This window comes from Ursus americanus, chromosome 14 (genome assembly GCF_024610735.1).
Source record: "Ursus americanus isolate L20-20 chromosome 14, mUrsAme1.1.p, whole genome shotgun sequence".
NCBI lineage: Eukaryota > Metazoa > Chordata > Mammalia > Carnivora > Ursidae > Ursus > Ursus americanus.
This window is the reverse complement of record NC_142140.1, coordinates 8963281-8981323: the sequence shown is the minus strand read 5'-3', so window position 1 is coordinate 8981323 and position 18043 is coordinate 8963281. Positions and strand designations below refer to the sequence as shown.

The following is an 18043-nucleotide window of genomic DNA, read 5'->3' as shown; positions in this document are numbered from 1 at the left end:
GCTTAAAAACAAAACTTGACAGGATCAATCTAATCCACAGTAACTTACCTGCCTGCCACAACACAGCCTAACACTCCAATAAGCTACACAATAAAATCTACCCACTCAAAAAGGTAAACACTATAATGGCAAGCATCTAATCAAAAATTACCAGTCATGCAAAGAAACAAGAAAATGCCGTTTATAAACAGGAAGTGTAAAAAAAAAATCAGTCAACAGAAACAAACTTAGAAACAACACAGATAATGGATAAGCAGATAGGGAGGTTAAACTAGCTATTAGAACTATGTTCAGTATATTCAAAGCTTACACACACAACCCAATGAGGAAAGAAATGGAAAATATTTTTAAAACGAAATTTCTAGAAATCAATACAATATCTGAAATGAAAATTTCATTGGATGAGACTAGCAGCTGATGAGACACTACAGAATAAAAAATGGATAAACCTGAAGTCATAGCAAAAGAAATTATCCAAAACTAAGCACAGAAAGGCAGGGTGGGTATGAGAGGGGAGACAAAAACAGAAAAAGAAAAAAAACAGAGTCTCGATGTCTGTGGGTAAATATCACACAGTAAAGTAAAAAATAGTTAAGGTCTAACAAAATTTATTTGGAATCAGTATTGGAGAATGGGATGGGTGTGTGAACAGAAAAATACTCAAAAGAAACAGGGCTAAAATCTTTTCAAATATACACCCAAAGCTCAGGGACCCCAAACAGGCCAAATACAAAGTAAACCAAATGAAAGCATATTACAAATTTCTGAAAACCAGTGATAAAGAGGAAATATGAAAAGCAGCCAGAGAAAAAAGGCACATTACATACAGAAAGCTATAAATAAAAAGACTGCACCTGGTTCCATCTGAAACCGGTAAAGTCAGAATGACATTCTGAAAGGGAAAAAACGTTAACCCTGAATTTATACCCACTGAAAACATCTTTTAAAGAGCAATGAAGTAACTTTTTCAGACAAACAAAAGCTGAGAGAATTCTTTAGCAGCCTATGTACACTACAAGAAATGTGGCAGAGAGAATAAAAATGACACCAGAAGTTACCTTTGGTATATACAAAGGAGAGTATCAGAAATGATAAATATGTGGGTAAGTACAAAAGATATGGGCTGTCTAAAGCAAATATAGTAACAATGTACTATAGTGTCTATAATATATGTACACATAAAATGAAAAACAACAATAAGATGACAGGAAGAGGGCAGAAGTACACATCTGTAACAGTTCTACACTATTCAGGTGCCATAATACTGTTTGAAAGGAAATTGTAAAAAGTTAAAGGGGCATATTTTAAACTACCACTAAAATAATAAAAACAAAGAAGGAAAGCCAGTAAGGGAACTGTGGAAAAGATTTAATACTTAAAAAATGTTCAGCTATTTCTTAAAAAGGCAGAAAGAGAGGAAAGAATAGATGAACAAATAAAAAAACAAAATGGTAGTGTACGTAAATCTAGTCTTATCAACAATTACTTTAACTTTCTGCAATAATGGAAATGTTACTTATCTGCACAGCTTAACATAGAAGCCACTAGCCACATGTGGCTGTTCTGCACTTGGAATGTGGCTAGTGCAAGAGTAAAGTTTTAATTTTATTTAACTTTAATTAATTTTAATTAAAATGTAAATAATCTTATGTGGCTAACAGCTACTATATTAGACAGTATAGGTCTAAATATTCCAAGTAAAAGTAGATACTGTCAGGCAGAATCAAAGGGCAAGACCCAAATATGTTGTCTACAAAAAGTTCAACTGAAATATAAAGACACTGGTAGTTTAGAAATAAAAACATGGAAAAGGATAAACCATACAAACACTAATTTTAAAGAAGTGGGAGTGGCTATATATAACATCAGAAAAAAGTAGAGTTGAGAACAAGGAATATCACCAGGGATAAAGAGGGGCATTCCATGATAACAGTCAATTTATCAAGCAGACAAAATAACCATAAATGTGCATATACCTAATAAAAGCATCTCAAAATACATAAAGCAACAACTGACGAAAGTGAAAGGAAAACTAGACAAATCTGTAATATACTTGGAGATTTCAACACTCCTCTCTCATTATTGGTAAAATAATATAGAATCGACAGAGGTAAAGACTACGTAAAGATCACTATCCACCAACTTGAGTAGCTGACATTTGTTGGGATTAATATGGAGCATGAAATCAGCCATAATACCTGGCTCACTAAAATGTAACACGAAGCCCACTGAGGGCAGGGAAGGTTTTGGAGAAGGGTGTAGGCCTTTGGAATGCCGAGGAGGCCTGCATGACCACTCCGCCACTGGAATGTCACAGGAGTTGCCTTCCAGAAACTTTCCTAGCCCAAGCAGCCACCCTGTGATCTAAGAGATGTAGGCATTATCCCTTAGGCTATGTTTAGCAGAACTCATAGAACTTGCAAATTAGCATATCGTATCTTTCCCATAAACAGATCCTCCCAGTTTCAGTAAGATCCCTCCTCACACATCATGTGCTTGAGGAACAGTGATAAGGATTTGCGATTATCCTGAAGGACTAATAAACGCAGGCACAAAGAAGAGCAAAGGGTCTTGTCTCTGAGCGTTGACCCCCTTGCCTTCTCTCTTTCACAGCAAAGTTTGGAGTAAGCTTTCATCCCTCAGTACAGGGACTGCTGGCCATTAGCGGCAGACATTTATAGAATACTCCACCCATGGACTTTCTTTTCAAATATACATAAAACATTAACCAAGAAATACCATATACTGCAACATAAAACAAGTCTAAGAAATTTTTGAAGAACTGAAATCAAACAGATTATGTTCTCCAACTGGAATATGTTCTCTGACCAGAACATAACTAAATTAGCATTAGTAACAGGAAATATCGAGAAAACTCCCAAATATTTAGAACAGACTTCTAAATAACTCATGAGTCAAAGAGAAATCAAAAAGCATATTTGAATATATTTTAAACTGAATAAAAATGAAAACACATATCAAAATGTGTGAGATGCTGCTAAAGCAGGGCTTAGAGGAAAATTTATAGCATATTTTAAACGCTTCTATGAGAAAAGAAAGATGCAATATCAAATAAAAGGAAAAAGATAAAAGTATAAATCAATGAAACAGAAAAAGGACAAAATATAGAAAAATTAACTAAAAGCAGGTTCTCCAAAATGAGCAATAAAACTGATAAGCCTCTATCTAGATCAATTAAGGAAAAAAGAGAAAACACACATTTCTAGCAAATAGGAAAAAAGAGCCATTTCTACAGATCCTTTAGACATGAAAAGGAAAAGAGTAATAAGGAACAGTATTAAGAAACTCTGTGCCAATAAACTCAACCACTAAGATTAAACAGGTAAATCTAATGAAAGGAATAAAAGGTTGTTTCAACAATCAAAAGCAATTCTAGAACATCTTAAAGGAAGTAAATCATGAGCATCTCCATGGATGCAGAAAACACACACGACAAAATTCAACACGCATTTATGATTAAAAAAACAAACAAATCTCTCAGCTAATTAAGAAAGGAACTGCCCCAACTTGATAAATTTATAAAAATGTATTAAGAATATAATAACACTATAGCTAAGATAATATTTAAAAGACTAAATGGTTTTCCGATAAAACTGGGACTAAGAAAAGGATGTCCACCCACATCACTTCTATTTAACATTGTACTAGAAGTACTCACCTGTGCAAAACAAGAAAAAAATACGAGGCATGGAGATTAGAAAGAAATAAAGGTGTTTTTATTCACAGATCACATGGTTGTGTATGTAAAAATTCTGAAGGATTCAACAAAAAGGATGCTGGAATTAAAAAGTGAATTTACCAAGATCACAAGGTAAAACGTCAATTAAAAAAAATTGTATTTCTATGTTCATGGCCTGTGCAATGAAAGCGAAACCATACTGTTGAGAGAAATTAAAGCTATAAAATGGAGGAATATACAAGTTCATATATTGAAGACTCAACATTGTTAAGTCATTCCTACCCAGATTAATCTCTAAATTCAGAACAACCCCAATGCACATACCAGATTTTTGTAGAAATTGACAATCTGATTCTAAAATTTATATGAAAATGCACATAAAATGCAAAGATCCTAAAAGGTCCAAATAATTTTGATAAAGAAAAACAAAATGGGAGGCCTTAAAATGTCTAACATCAAGATGTATTCCAAAGCTACAATAATTAAGACAGTGCGGTATTGGCACAAGGATAAACACAGAGAACAACAGAACAGAGTCCAGAAACAGACACACACATTACTGCCTGAGTCTATATTGTCTAAGATGGGGGGAATACTCTATCATGGGATTGAAATGTACTATATCTTAATTGTAGTGGTTACATGGTATATACCTTTGTCAAACCTCACTGATGCTTGTACACTTTACCGTGCATTTAAAATGGATGTATTTTATTATATGTAAATTATACCTAAATAAAGATTATTTTAATAAATATTTCAAAACAATCCCCCAAACTTATCTTTACTAATGTGAATCTAACCTAGAAAGGAACTAACAATTTTAAGGGCCTATAACATGCCAGACACTGGGTTCTGCACATTTAATTTTCACAATCATCTTCTAAAGTAGCAATTATTCATCAAAATTTTACATTTGAAGAAATGTTAGCATTTGCAAATTCAACCAGCTGTAAATTGGGGAGTCAAGAGTCAAGCTTAAGTACACCTCTAATGCCCATGTTGCTACCACCACCACCCTCTTAGGTCTTTGCTATAGAAACTTCTTACCAAAGCTACTACTATCCACCAAAATCATTTTTTTAAAAGATTTTATTTATTTATTTGACAGAGATAGAGACAGCCAGCGAGAGAGGGAACACAAGCAGGGGGAGTGGGAGAGGAAGAAGCAGGCTCATAGCGGAGGAGCCTGATGTGGGGCTCGATCCCGTAACGCCGGGATCATGCCCTGAGCCGAAGGCAGACACTTAATGACTGCACCACCCAGGTGCCCCCCAAAATCATGTTTTAAGCCTACCTTGTTTTTGTTTTTTAACCTTCCAGGACAAATCACTTGAAAATACCTCCTGAACAATGACAGGCTTACCACTATGTGTTAAATACTTCCAGCTACAGAAGAGAAAATACATAACAGACTCACAAAGCTAAGTACAAGCAAATTTCAATTTAAGAGTCCTTCCAGCCTCACACAGCAAGGTAAGTGATAAAATTGTCTGTAATACTCTTTACTGGTAGATTCTTCCACTGGGATTTTAAACTTTGAATACATTTGAATATATTTTTAAACTTTGAATTATATATTCATGCCAAGGACTACATGATTGAACTACCTATGTGTTAACCTGTTACAAAACAAAAATTCTGAAATTTAACATCTACAAGTACTAGACAAATAAAGAACCACATATGTGACCAAGATCTTTATTGCCGTAATGTTACAAAAGGTGTAAAAATATCCAAGAGGGGACCCAAGAAAAGAATATGGGAGAAGATAGGATTTGCGATGAACACGAAAGGAAGAGATGTACAGATGGCCTGAGGACAGCTGACAACAGGAACATTTCTTGTACGGACTTTCTTAATTCATAAGTCTTTTTTTTTTTTTAAGATTTTATTTATTTATTTGACAGAGAGAGAGAAACAGCCAGCTAGAGAGGGAACACAAGCAGGGGGAGTGGGAGAGGAAGAACCAGGCTCCCCGTGGAGCAGGGAGCCTGATGCAGGGCTCGATCCCACGACTCCAGGATCACACCCTGAGCCCAACGCAGAAGCTTAATGACTGAGCCACCCAGGCGCCCGTTAATTCATAAGTCTTAACTGGGAAACACAGGAAATGATAGCTCCAGGAAAACACACCTTTGCTATCTTTGCTTGTAATAGCAAGAAATAGTGCCACCAGACCTCTGCTGGCAATATTACTCCTTCAAGAGTTCTTCGCTCCCATCTCTGGTCCTAGGAATATCTCTTGGCGAAATAAGTGTGATGACTAAATAGGAAACTGATGCTCTCACTTCTACCACCATCTTCAAATCCAAAGACAGTCTTCATAATGTGCAGATACTCCCTGCTCGTGTGTTGGAGTGGATGCTCCTCCCAGATCAAAAAACTGGACTGGGAAAGCTCATGTTTGAAAGTTACCTAAAGGGTGTCACTAGAGAGAATTGTAACCAGACATGATGACTGCTTTCATTGTTGACACTGGACTAAATCTTGGGAGCTTGAATGATGGAGATGTTACTACACAGAAGCTCAGGATGGTGTCATTGCAAGGCTTCAGTGTTCCCATAAGTCTTAAGTGCACATATTCATTACTTTCACTTATAACAAGATAAATTTAAAATTGATTCATAAAGAAATTATCTTTTTCCGGATTTCCAAGGACACAGAAATTTGTGAACAACAGTATTTTTACTTCTTAAATGCTTTTTTCCCCTCCTAATTCTACTCCCCAACATTATCTGTTAATGGAGTTTTGTGCATATCCTTTTGGGGTATACTGATAAATAAACTGATATGCAAGTAGTCTTAAGGGCCCATACATTAGCTACAAATTTCTATGCAGTGAACATGCTTATAAATTATTTTTAATTTCTCCACCTAATTTGTTGAAATAGTCCTAGTCGCTCCACTTCATTGGAACTAAGGATATCCAAAATTTATATTTTGAGTCAAAAGTAGAGGTTTCTGGGGCGCCTGGGTGGTTCAGTCGTTAAGCATCTGCCTTTGGCTCAGGTCATGATCCCAGGGTCCTGGGATCGAGCCCCACATAGGGCTCCTTGCTCAGCGGGAAGCCTGCTTCTCCCTCTCCCACTCCCCCTGCTTGTGTTCCCTCTCTCACTGTCTCACTCTCTGTCAAATAAATAAATAAAATTTTAAAAAAATAAAAGTAGAGGTTTCCCCAAAATTGTAAAGATTGCCATCAATCTTGTCCCCCAGTGTTTGTCTATGAGACTTTTTCTAAAACAGTACATACATCAGCCGTCAGTGTTTTAATCTTTGACAATATGACATGACAAAGAATTGCTTTTCTTTTGTTACTGCTCAGTTCAAACATCATCATATATCCTTAAACCTTACTACTCATTTGTTATTTCACTTTGCTCTGTGTTTTTGTGTTTTTTTTTCCATTTCCCTTAGAATATGAGGACTTCAGAGGGGAGGGGGGTGGGGGAATGGGATAGACCGGTGATGGGTAGTAAGGAGGGCATGTATTGCATGGTGCACTGGGTGTTATACACAACTAATGAATCATCGAGCCTTACATCGGAAACCGGGGATGTACTGTATGGTGACTAACATAATATAATAAAAAATCATTAAAAAAAAAAAAAAAAGAATATTAGTGTCTTTGTTACTGGTTTCTAAGAGATCATTTATAACTAAGGATGTAGTTTTTTGTACATCCTTTTTTTTTTTTGTAGTTTTTGTAATTACTTTTGTAGTTTTTGTAGTTACTTTTTGGTTGTACAGAAGTTGCATATTGAAATATAATAATTTTCTGCTTTAAAAAAATATATGCCTAAGAGGAAGGCAGCAGAAAATATCATCTAAAATCTTCAAGATAGAGGAGCTAAAGGCGAGATATAAATATGTGTACTCACATTTGGTGTTAAATTAACACTACCTTACGTAAAAATCACATTTTTACTAACTCACAGAGGCAATGCATACTTACAGTTATGTGAACACTGAGGAATCATCACTGCAATGTTGAAATATTCAAAGCAAATCCCACAGCGCAGCAAATCATCTATTGCCTGAAATGCAAAAATACATATATACCTATCAGAAAAACACGAAGACTGGAATGTCTGCCACAGAACTCTTTCTCCATCTCCTAAAAAAAACAATTTAAGAATACTCTTTGGTCAAATATACAAACTCAAAATTAACTCCACATAAACTGAAAGGAATCTTGACAAATTAAGAAAAACCTTCCCCATATGACTTACACATTCAAATGTCAGGTTACCGAAAAAGCTTTTGATAAAGTTGACATTGTAAAGATTCCTGGTCCATATTGTCAACCCTCTACAAAAGGGCTGCTGCATTCCTGTTCCATTTCCCGTGTGTTTCCAGCTCTTACTCCAAGCTTCTTCCTCTTCAGGCCCCATTTCCCGACTCACAGCCACTGTTGGGTGAAAGGTACCCATAACCATTCACCACACGGGTTAAGAACAAAATCAGAGAATACTAAAGCAAAACATTAGAAAGTATCTAGTTAAAACCCTTACTTCACAAATGAGGAAGCACACACAAATACTGGGCATGAGTCAAGCCAGGACTAAACTTCCTGTCTCCCTGCTGGCAGTCAGTCCAGTGCTTTCTGCACAGTACCACATGTTAGTTACTTCATGGTGGAGCCAACTGAGGAAACCCTGGAAAGAGCTAGAGCCAGTGGCGGCAGAAGAAGGTAAAGATGTGGTCAATCTGGGAAGTCAGTCAGATGTGTGTCAGCCTGGAATGCAATCCCAATAGGAAAGGATCTATTCTCACAACGCAAAATCTTCTAAATCGTTTAAAATAAAATGTTATTCCATTCAATAAGAATACTGAGCAATTTTTAAAAGGGGAAAAAAAAAAAGAGGGAGCTCACTCATGTGCCAATATGGAAAGACTGCCAAAATAAGGGGAAAAAGAAGTCAGGTAGGGCGCCACTCTGTCTCAAATAAATGAATAAAATCTTTAAAATGAAATTAAAAAAAAAAGAAGTAAGGTGTGCTACTGTTTGTTAGAAAGAGAGGGCAGAATAAAAACATATTTTTACCTTGTATACGTATAAAGAAATTCTGAAAAGATAAACAATAAAGTCATAAATAATAGTAACAGGAGTCAGAAAACTGGATATAGGACAGATTGGGCAGGAGACTTTTATTTTTTGTTTCATATTAACCATGAGTGTACTACCTAAATTTTAAAAATACAAACAAAAAAAGACTAATGTCTCTAACAGTCTATATAATGAAATATTACATAGCCATTTAAAAAAAAAACACTTTCAAAGAATAATTAATGCCATGGGAAAATGTTGCTTTAATGGAAACTTAAAAAAAAAAATCAGAGAACAAATCTACAACAATACATTACAATAGTACTATACAGTTTAATCTCCCTAACGATCTTACGACGTCTACAGCATCTATATTCCAGTTTTACAGATGAAGCCTACAGTGCTTATAAAGTGGATGAATCAAACCCAAGAAGCCAACTCCAAAGTGATCCCAAATTTTAAATGCATATACACATCCTACATGCACATTAAACAAAGAAAACATTAAACCATGGTTACCTCCAGATGGTTGGGTGATGGGAAACTTTCATTTTCTCCTATATCTTAATCTGAATTTTAATTTTTTCTACTATATACACATATTCCATTTATAATCTGTCAAAACCAAAAATTCCTGTTACCATAAAACCAGGGAAATAAACATGAAAATGCCAAAATCTTCCATTATTTTGGATGGCAAGCTACCATTGACACACAAAGCTAGAGGACTGTGTTGAACATCAATTAAAAGCAAAGTCGGGACTGGAAGCCAGAGTCCTGGCATCCTCTACTGTGCCTTCTTCTATATAACCATCCTCTTCTGGAGGAGCGGTTCTGACACATACTAAGCAAGATCTGGGGAAGGTGACACCGTATCAGATGAGCTATAACATTGTTATACAAACTTCCAGTCATGCCATTTCAAAACCATAACATGCACTCCACGAAACAGAGAGCAGTCAAGTGGATGCTCTAGGACTTCTTCAACTTAGAAGAGGGGACAGTGGAAGGGGAGAGTAGGAAATGAGTGAAAAGACTTAATAACTAGAGGAAAGGTTCTTAAGTTTTTTGGGTCACAAGATCCCCTTAAACATATGAATAAAAACTATGAACTCTCTTCTCAGAAAAACACACACAAAAATCTTATAAATAATTCTGGATACAAAAGTCTTTCTATGGATCCTAGGATAGCAACCATGGGTTTGCAATCAGATTTTTATTCAGTATAAAAAGAATTTCAAACAGAACTACTTCCGGGAGCAGATAATTCCTTGTCCCTGGGAAAAATTCAAGCAAAACCTAGATGAGAAATTGACTAATACATTATAAAGGGATTAAAATACATAGATCAATGGAACAGGATAGAGAGCCCACAAATAAACCTATAGACTCAATCCACAACAAAGGAGGCAAGAATATACAAAGGGGAAAGGACAGTGTTTTCAACAAATGGTGTTGGGAAAACTGGACACCTACATGCAAAAGAATGAAACTGGACCACTTTCTTATACCATACACAAAATAAATTCAAAATAGATTAAAGACTTAAATGTGAGCCCTGAAACCATAAAATTACTAAAAGGAAAAATAGGCAGTAACCTCTTGGACATCACCTGAGCAATATATTTATAGCTATGTCTCCTCAGGCAAGGGAAACAAAAGCAAACATCAACCATTGGGACTACACCAAAATAAAAGGTTTTGGACAGCAAAAGAAACCACCAACAAAACAAAAAAGCAACCCAGTGACTGGGAGATGTTTGCAAACGATATATCCAATGAGGGGTTAAAGTATAAAATATAGAAAGAACTTACACAACTCAACACCAAAAAAACCCCCAATAATCCCATTAAAAAATGGGCAGAGGACCTGAATAGACATTTTTCCAAAAAAGACATACAAATGGCCAACAGACACATGAAAAGATGTTCAATACCACTAATCATGAGGGAAACGCAAATTAAAACCACCATAAGATATCACCTTACACCAGTCTGAATGGGTATCAACAAAAAGACAAGAAATAAAGGTGTTGATGAGAATATGGAGAAAAGGGAGCTCTGTTACACTGTCTGTAGGAAGGTAAATTGGTGCAACCACTATGGAAAACACTATGGAGTTTCCTCAAAAAATTAAAAACAGAAATATTATATGATCCAGTAATTCCACTGCAAGGTATTTACCCAAAGAAAATGAAAACACTAATTTGAAAAGACATATGCACCCTGTGTTTATTGCAGCATTATTCACAATAGCCAAGATACAGAAACAACCCCTGTCCATGAATAGATGAATGCATAAAGATGTGGTGCATATATATACAATGTAATATTACTCAGCCATAAAAAAGAACACGATCTTGCCATTTGTGACAACATGGATAGACCTAGAGGGTATTATATACACTAAGTGAAATAAGCCTGACAGAAAGACAAATACCATATGATTTCACTTTTAGTGGAATCCAAAAAACAAAACAAATGAACAAACAAAAAACAGACTCTTAAATACAGAGAACTGGTGGTTGCTGGGAAGGTGGGGGGGGGGGGCAACGGGCAGAATAAAGAGTAGTAACAGGTACAAACAAAGACAAAATAAAATAAAATAAAGAACTATTAGAAAAATAGAAATGAAAATACTGGAGGGGGCTGGCTTTCCACCATGATTCTAATATGGACTCAATGAACTCCATTACTGAACACTCTCAAGTGCTGAACCCTACATTCAGTGCTGTGGGGAGACATCAAATCCGCAGAAGACGCGGAACCTGCTTCTAAAGAACTCTAGAAGTTGTGGTAATACGCTTAAATCTACAAAGCAAGAAGCTTTACAAGCTAAAAGCTTTTACTTCCTTTATCCAATTCAATCTTCACAATAACAAAAAGGGGGGGAAAGAAACAACACATGTTAAGTGCTAATGATTATAATAATAAAGACATTAACTGAATGCTTACTACCTTCCAGATACTTAGAATCTTCAACCAATTAGCAAATAATCTTTAAGCATGTACTATGTGCCAGACATTGTGTTAAGCACAGCAAATAATCCAGATAGAATCCATATCCACACACATCAGCTCATTTAACCAACCCTATAAACTGTTTATTTTTGTTTTATTTTGTTTGTTCATTTGTTTTGTTTTTTGGATTCCACTAAAAGTGAAATCATATGGTATTTGTCTTTCTGTCAGACTTATTTCAGATTCTTAGCTAGCACAGCAAAATGTCTTTGCTCTTCTTGATCAAGCACACAGGGCTCACCGCTGCTGTAAATGGAACTGGAATGCCTTGCCAAAAACAACCATGTTGTTTACGTGAAATAATACAATGAAATGAAAGGCTAGTGCTGAGCCTAAGCCCTGATCTCCGTGTTTAAAGGAGATGCACAACTGTTACGAGTTAGGACACGTCCGGGAGAAGTCAGGGCCAACCAGCACTAGGTAATTAGACGAAATGAAAGAATGTAAAGGAAATGGGAAATTCTCAACTAATGTACTGCGAGTTTCCACATGCTTGACAAATAGTAGGCCCTCAGAAAGGGTTAGTTGTCACTGTCGTTTTCACTGTTGAGAGTGGCTATTTTTTCGAGGTCATTGTTATTGTTGAGGCTGAACCCCTTAATACCCGGTTCCATAAGACGGCCAACCTAAGCTCACCACAAGGGACTGAGGCCTGCCCCCGTCACTTTTCGGCAGGAGGAAACTGAGGCCCAATCCTACCAAGTCACTAATCGGCAGAGCAGAGCCGGGTACCTGGCCCAGCTCGCGTCTCCTCCTTTCTCCTTCTCACGGGGGCACTGGCCTCCCGCGGACACCCCGGTGCTCCCGACCTCCCCAGAGCACTCACCTTCATGACTGCCAGGCCTGGAGGCCACCGAGGCTCGACTAGGGAGTCCATGGCCTCTCCTAGGTAGGCTGGGGGGGTCCGGCACCCACTGGCCTCCCGCGCTCCACCGCTACTCGAAATTCCCCGCGCTACGGCGTTACGTCAACAGCCAGCGACGCGCCTGAGGAGCCTGCTAGGAGTTGTAGTACAAGGGCGGAGCGCGGCAAAGACGCTCTCACTGCGCACGCGCCAAGCTTCCCCTTCGCCTCTCAAGGCAGGTGACTGTTCAAAAGCCCCCATCAGGTTTTGTAGCAGACCCTTGTTAAATAAATGCCTGTTGGCTGTTAGGCAAAGACAGTCAGGAATCAAACCAAATCCAGACCTTGCCAAACCTTTCAAGGTCTAGGCTTATGCCTCCTCCTCACGCTGCCCTCCATGATTGCTATAGTGATCTGTCCCTGCTCTGAGTAGGGATTTTCATACCTATTATTTCATCTCACCCCATCACAACACTGAGAAGTAAATATTACCATTGTTAGTTTACACAAGAGGAGGCTTCCGCTCAAAAAAAGTTATTAGAGTTTCTTGGAGTCATACAGTGTCATTGCCCAAACTACAAATAAGGGCCCCTGGACTTTAGGAATTCTTTCTTTTCTCAAAATAAAATTCTAATTTAAAGTTGTTTTTTAAGTTTTTTTTTCTGCAGGGATAACCCCCTTAACTCTGGCGGATAGCCTTTCAGATATTTCCAATGTAGATATACAGATATGGCTTTTCCCCCCACAAATATTATTATATTAAATGCACAGCTTTGTCAACTTGAGTTTTCTGTTTGTTTATTTAGCCACACATCTTAAGACTTCTCCATATTAATAACGTACATATTTACCTCATTCTTTTTAATAGCCACATAGTCCATGACATAGATGTACCACAGTTTATTTACCTACCATACATTTAGGTTATTTCCAGTTTTTCACTATTGCAAAGAGTTGCAATGAACACAATACCTATATAAATATTGGCACACTTGGGCCAAGATATCTGGGGGATGATTTCCTACAAATGGAATTACTGGGTCAATTTGTAAAATTACGAGAACACTATATGATTTCCCAAAGAGGCTGATTTATACTAATACACTTATACATTTATACTCTCACCAAGCACGTATAAGAGTGACTATTATCCAAAAAAAAAAAGAATGCTTGTTATCCAAATGCGAAGCTGACCAGCCCACCACCCAGTCTGCTCGTTTGACTCAGTACTCACCCACTGCTTTATGTGGGTCTATTGCATCAGGTCTCGTGACCAGCAGGTCAGCGGTTATATTGCTCAGGGCAGACCCCTGCTGCTTGCCACTGCTACCCAACATGGTCCACGCATTCATTCGTTCAACGAGTACTTCTTTTAAGTGCTTACCAGTGTCCAAGCACTTGAGCTACTCTGTGAAATAGGTAGAAGTAAAGTTGTTGCCATCATACAGACTAAGACACTGAGGCTCAGAGAGGTTAAGGCTTTGCTTTTTTCAGCTGTCTTCATAAGAAACTCCGGCCCCCAGGTCAGAGCTGTATTCAGTTGATTTTTCCCAGCCCGTGCCCAAATATTCATTGGGCAATAATATTAACAACATTTGGACAAAGGTCTTTAATACCCATTACAATAATAGCTGACATTCAGTAGGCACTTGCATGCAAAGCACCATTCCAGGTGTTTTTATACAATTTGACTTATTTCAGACTCACTCTAACCAAATGAGGAAAGGGAACTAAAAAGATAACTTGCTTAGGGCATTCTGCTGGTAAGTGGAAGAGGAAGGACTTGAACTCAGGCAGTGTGGATTAAGAGTCCATATTAACCACTACAGAACAGTCTCATTTAAAAAAAAAAATCATCATGAGAATTATTCCCATTTTTATAGATGTAGCAACTGAGTCTCCGAGAGGCAGAAGAACTCATTCGATATCACACAGCTTGTCAGTGGCAAAGGCCAGCCTTGAATCCGGGTCTTTTTTTTTTTTTTTTTTTAAGATTTTATTTATTTATTTGACAGAGATAGAGACAGCCAGCGGGAGAGGGAACACAAGCAGGGGGAGTGGGAGAGGAAGAGCAGGCTCCCAGCAGAGGAGCCTGATGTGGGGCTCAATCCCACAACACTGGGATCACGCCCTGAGCCGAAGGCAGGCGCCCAACCCCTGTGCCACCCACGCGCCCCTGAATCCGGGTCTTTTAACCCAAATGATCAAGGATCATCCGCTGACACTTTCCCGAGGAGTAATTGAGCAGACAAGGCCACAGTCAGATGTCTGAGAATCCGGGGATGCCTTACTCTGTGGGGCTCCAACAGGATGGTTGGGAGTGGCCCAGAGGGATGGAGGGTGAGGGGCTTCAAGGGGTTGTATCAACCAATCAGAAAAGAGCATGCAAATGAACTCCAAGAGCTGTTGACAGTGTTGCCTAGTTCCGGAAGTGGGTAGTGGGTGGGGGACACAGGCTTGGAGCGCCTAAGACCTGGCCTGATTGCAGTAGTGAACTTTCTTTCCTTTGTAGTACTTGTAGGTTGAAGATGACAAAAAACTGAGAAGGTGAGAGAAAAAGAAGAGAGAGAAAAGAGAAAAAGAATAAGGAAGGAGAGAGAGAGAGAAAGAAATGCGTTCTTTCCATTGATTCAACCGTGAAGACAGATTTGGGACAGGCATCACTTGTTGGTCCTGGGCTCCAGATCCATCTCTCTGGCTCTGGAGAGCCTCCAGGGCCACACCCACTGTCATTCATCTCTGAGTTCCTGCCACCAGCTGCTCAGTGAGACTGAAGAAGTGAATCACCGGAATCAACCCACATTCCCGCGAATCTTTCCTCTCAGGCTGAACGAGAGACACTTCCTGCCCTCTTCGACAGTGCCCACTCAAGTCCACCTCTGGGTGTCCCGGCAGGAAACTCCAAGCAACAGCACAAGCAGGCTCTGAAAGCAGCTTTGACTTCAGGACCAGGCATTTATCTTGCCCTCCCCATGGTATTCACCCGCCCCCTTTGAAGCTAATCTGCCTGAACAAGCTGCTGTTTTCACAGACATTCTCCTTCTGTTAGATCAATAAAGACACTGTACTTCCTTATTCAGGAGTGAAAACAAAATGTTCCGTGTTAAAAAAGCAGACTAATGCTCAGTAGAATCTCCCTTTGCACTTAGCACAAAGTGACCATCTGGGGTAGGGCCACCAGAGAAAATACAGGATGCCCTGTAAATTTCAATTTCAGATAAACAGCAAACAATTTTTTAGGGCGCCTGGGTGGCTCAGTTAGTTAGGCAACGGCCTTCGGCTCAGGTCATAATCAGTCCCGGGATTGAGTCCTGGATCAGGTCTCCCTGCTCGGCAGGGAGTCTGCTTCTCCCTCTGACCCTCCCCCTTCTCATGCTCTCTCTCCTTCATTCTCTCTCTCAAATAAATAAACTCTTAAAAAAAAACCAGCAAACAATTTTTAATATAAATATATCCCAAATATTGAACATGATGCATTTATACTTAACGAAAAATTCACTGGGGTATCTGGCGGGCTCAGCCGGTAGAGCATGTGACTCTTGGTCTCAGGGTTATGAGTTCCAGCCCCACATTGGGTGTCAAGATTACTTTAAAAAAAATTAAATCTTTAAACAAAAAGAGATTAACTGTTTATCTGAAATTCAAATTTAACTGAGAATCTTGTAGTTTTATATGCCAAATCTGACAACCCTCATCAGGGCAACATCCTCCCAGCAGAGTGGTGGGGGCAGCCGGGCTGCACCCTGAGGCCTCCCAGCCCCCCGAGTTCCTTTGCAGTGTCTCTCCTCATCACACTACTCTCTGTTCTCCGTTCTCTCCCCCTGAGGACCCATCCTTGTCTGGGAGGGAGGGCACTGAAAGAGCTCAGGACCTAGCCCTTCTTTCCGCCTTTCCTCCCTTCTTCCCCTCCCCTATTGAGCGGCTAGAAGGTGCTAAAGCAGCCCTTCTTGTGGAAGGGTGTGGACTCACCCTTCTGAGCGGTATGCACCCCAATGTTCATAGCAGCATTGTCCACAATAGCTAAATTGTGGAAGGAGCCGAGATGCCCTTCAACAGATGACTGGATTAAGAAGATGTGGTCCATATATACAATGGAGTATTACTCAGCCATCAGAAAGAATGATTACCCAACATTTGTAGCAACATGGACGGGACTGGAGGGGATTATGCTAAGTGAAATAAGTCAAGCAGAGAAAGACAATTATCATATGGTTTCACTCATTTATGGAACATAAGAAATAAGAAGATCGGTAGGAGAAGGAAGGGAAGAATGAAGGGAGGGTAAACAAAGGGGGAATGAACCATGAGAGACTGTGGACTCTGGGAAACAAACTGAGGGCTTCAGAGGGGAGGGGGGGAGGGGACTGGGATAGGCTGGTGATGGGTATTACGGAGGGCACATATTGCATGGAGCACTGGGTGTTATACGCAAACAATGAATCATGGAACTTTACATCAAAAACTAATGATGTACTGTATGGTGACTAATGTAACATAATAAAAAAAGAGAGAGAGAGAGAGAAAGAGAGAGCAGTGGTCCCTGCTCTCAAGGAACTGACTGCCTGGGTGGGGCAGGATGGGGCCCAGACAGAAACAAGCAAGAATGTAAGAAAGTGAATAGAGAACTTAATAAAATGGTTAAGGGATACACAAGCAAAATGATGATGTCATAAAGAGTGGGAAGCATTATAAAACGGCTGATGTGGGAAGTCCTCTCTGAGAGGGTGACATTGGTGCCAGGACCGACTAATCAGACAGAGGCAGCTGTGCAGAGACCTGGGGGTGGAAGGCTCTGGGCCTTAATAAAAAGTTTGGATTTTAGTCCATGTTAACCCAGGCAAGTTATTGAACCTCCCTGCACCTCAGTTTTCTCATCTGTAAAATGGAATGATAATAGTCATGTCATGAGAATTCCGTGAGTTTTTGTGAGGAAGGTGCCTGTAACAGTGCCTGGCAACTAACGAGCGCTATGTAAGCATCAGCTGCCATTGTTACTATGCTGCTGTGGGTGCAGAGGGAAGCCCTGGAAGGGTTTTAGGCAGGGAGGTAACATGACTTAACCTGCATTTTCAAAAAGTCACTCTCACTGCAGGGTAATGAACGATTTTAGTGGAGAAAGAGCAAAAGTACCAGTCAGGAGGCAGTGACAAGGAGCTGATGGGGGTGGCAGTGGTCAGGAGGAGATGAGAGTGCTGTGGGCCCCATGATTCCCGTGGACTCACGCTGCCTTGTTCTCACCAGTCCGTCCTGCCCACCTTGGGGCCCCAGCACCAGGGCCAGCAGGGCCTAGTTCTCGTCGACAGACGGTGTCCATCAGCTGCTCCACCTGCCTGTTAGACCACCACCCCTGGGAGCTCCTCCCTGAGACTGTCCCCGGCCTGTCATCACAGCCTCCTCTTAGGAGGGGTCCCAACCTTCCCAGCTGGAAG

General features: G+C 39.5%; 1 protein-coding gene across 3 annotated transcripts in view; it reads right to left on the bottom strand.

The window, feature by feature from the left end:
- Positions 1 to 12742, bottom strand: part of RAD18 (RAD18 E3 ubiquitin protein ligase) — a 107669-nt gene extending 94927 nt beyond the window's left edge. For all 3 annotated transcript variants that reach the window (XM_087866836.1, XM_087866835.1, XM_045808134.2), the window contains exons 1-2: positions 12598 to 12742; positions 7656 to 7737 (exon numbers count right to left, since the gene is read on the bottom strand). In XM_087866836.1, coding sequence (XP_087722962.1) covers positions 7656 to 7737; positions 12598 to 12648 — 133 coding nt within the window. In that variant the 5' untranslated portion in view covers positions 12649 to 12742. The remainder of the gene's footprint in view (positions 1 to 7655; positions 7738 to 12597) is intronic.
- Between the last annotated feature and the right edge of the window lie 5301 nt (positions 12743 to 18043).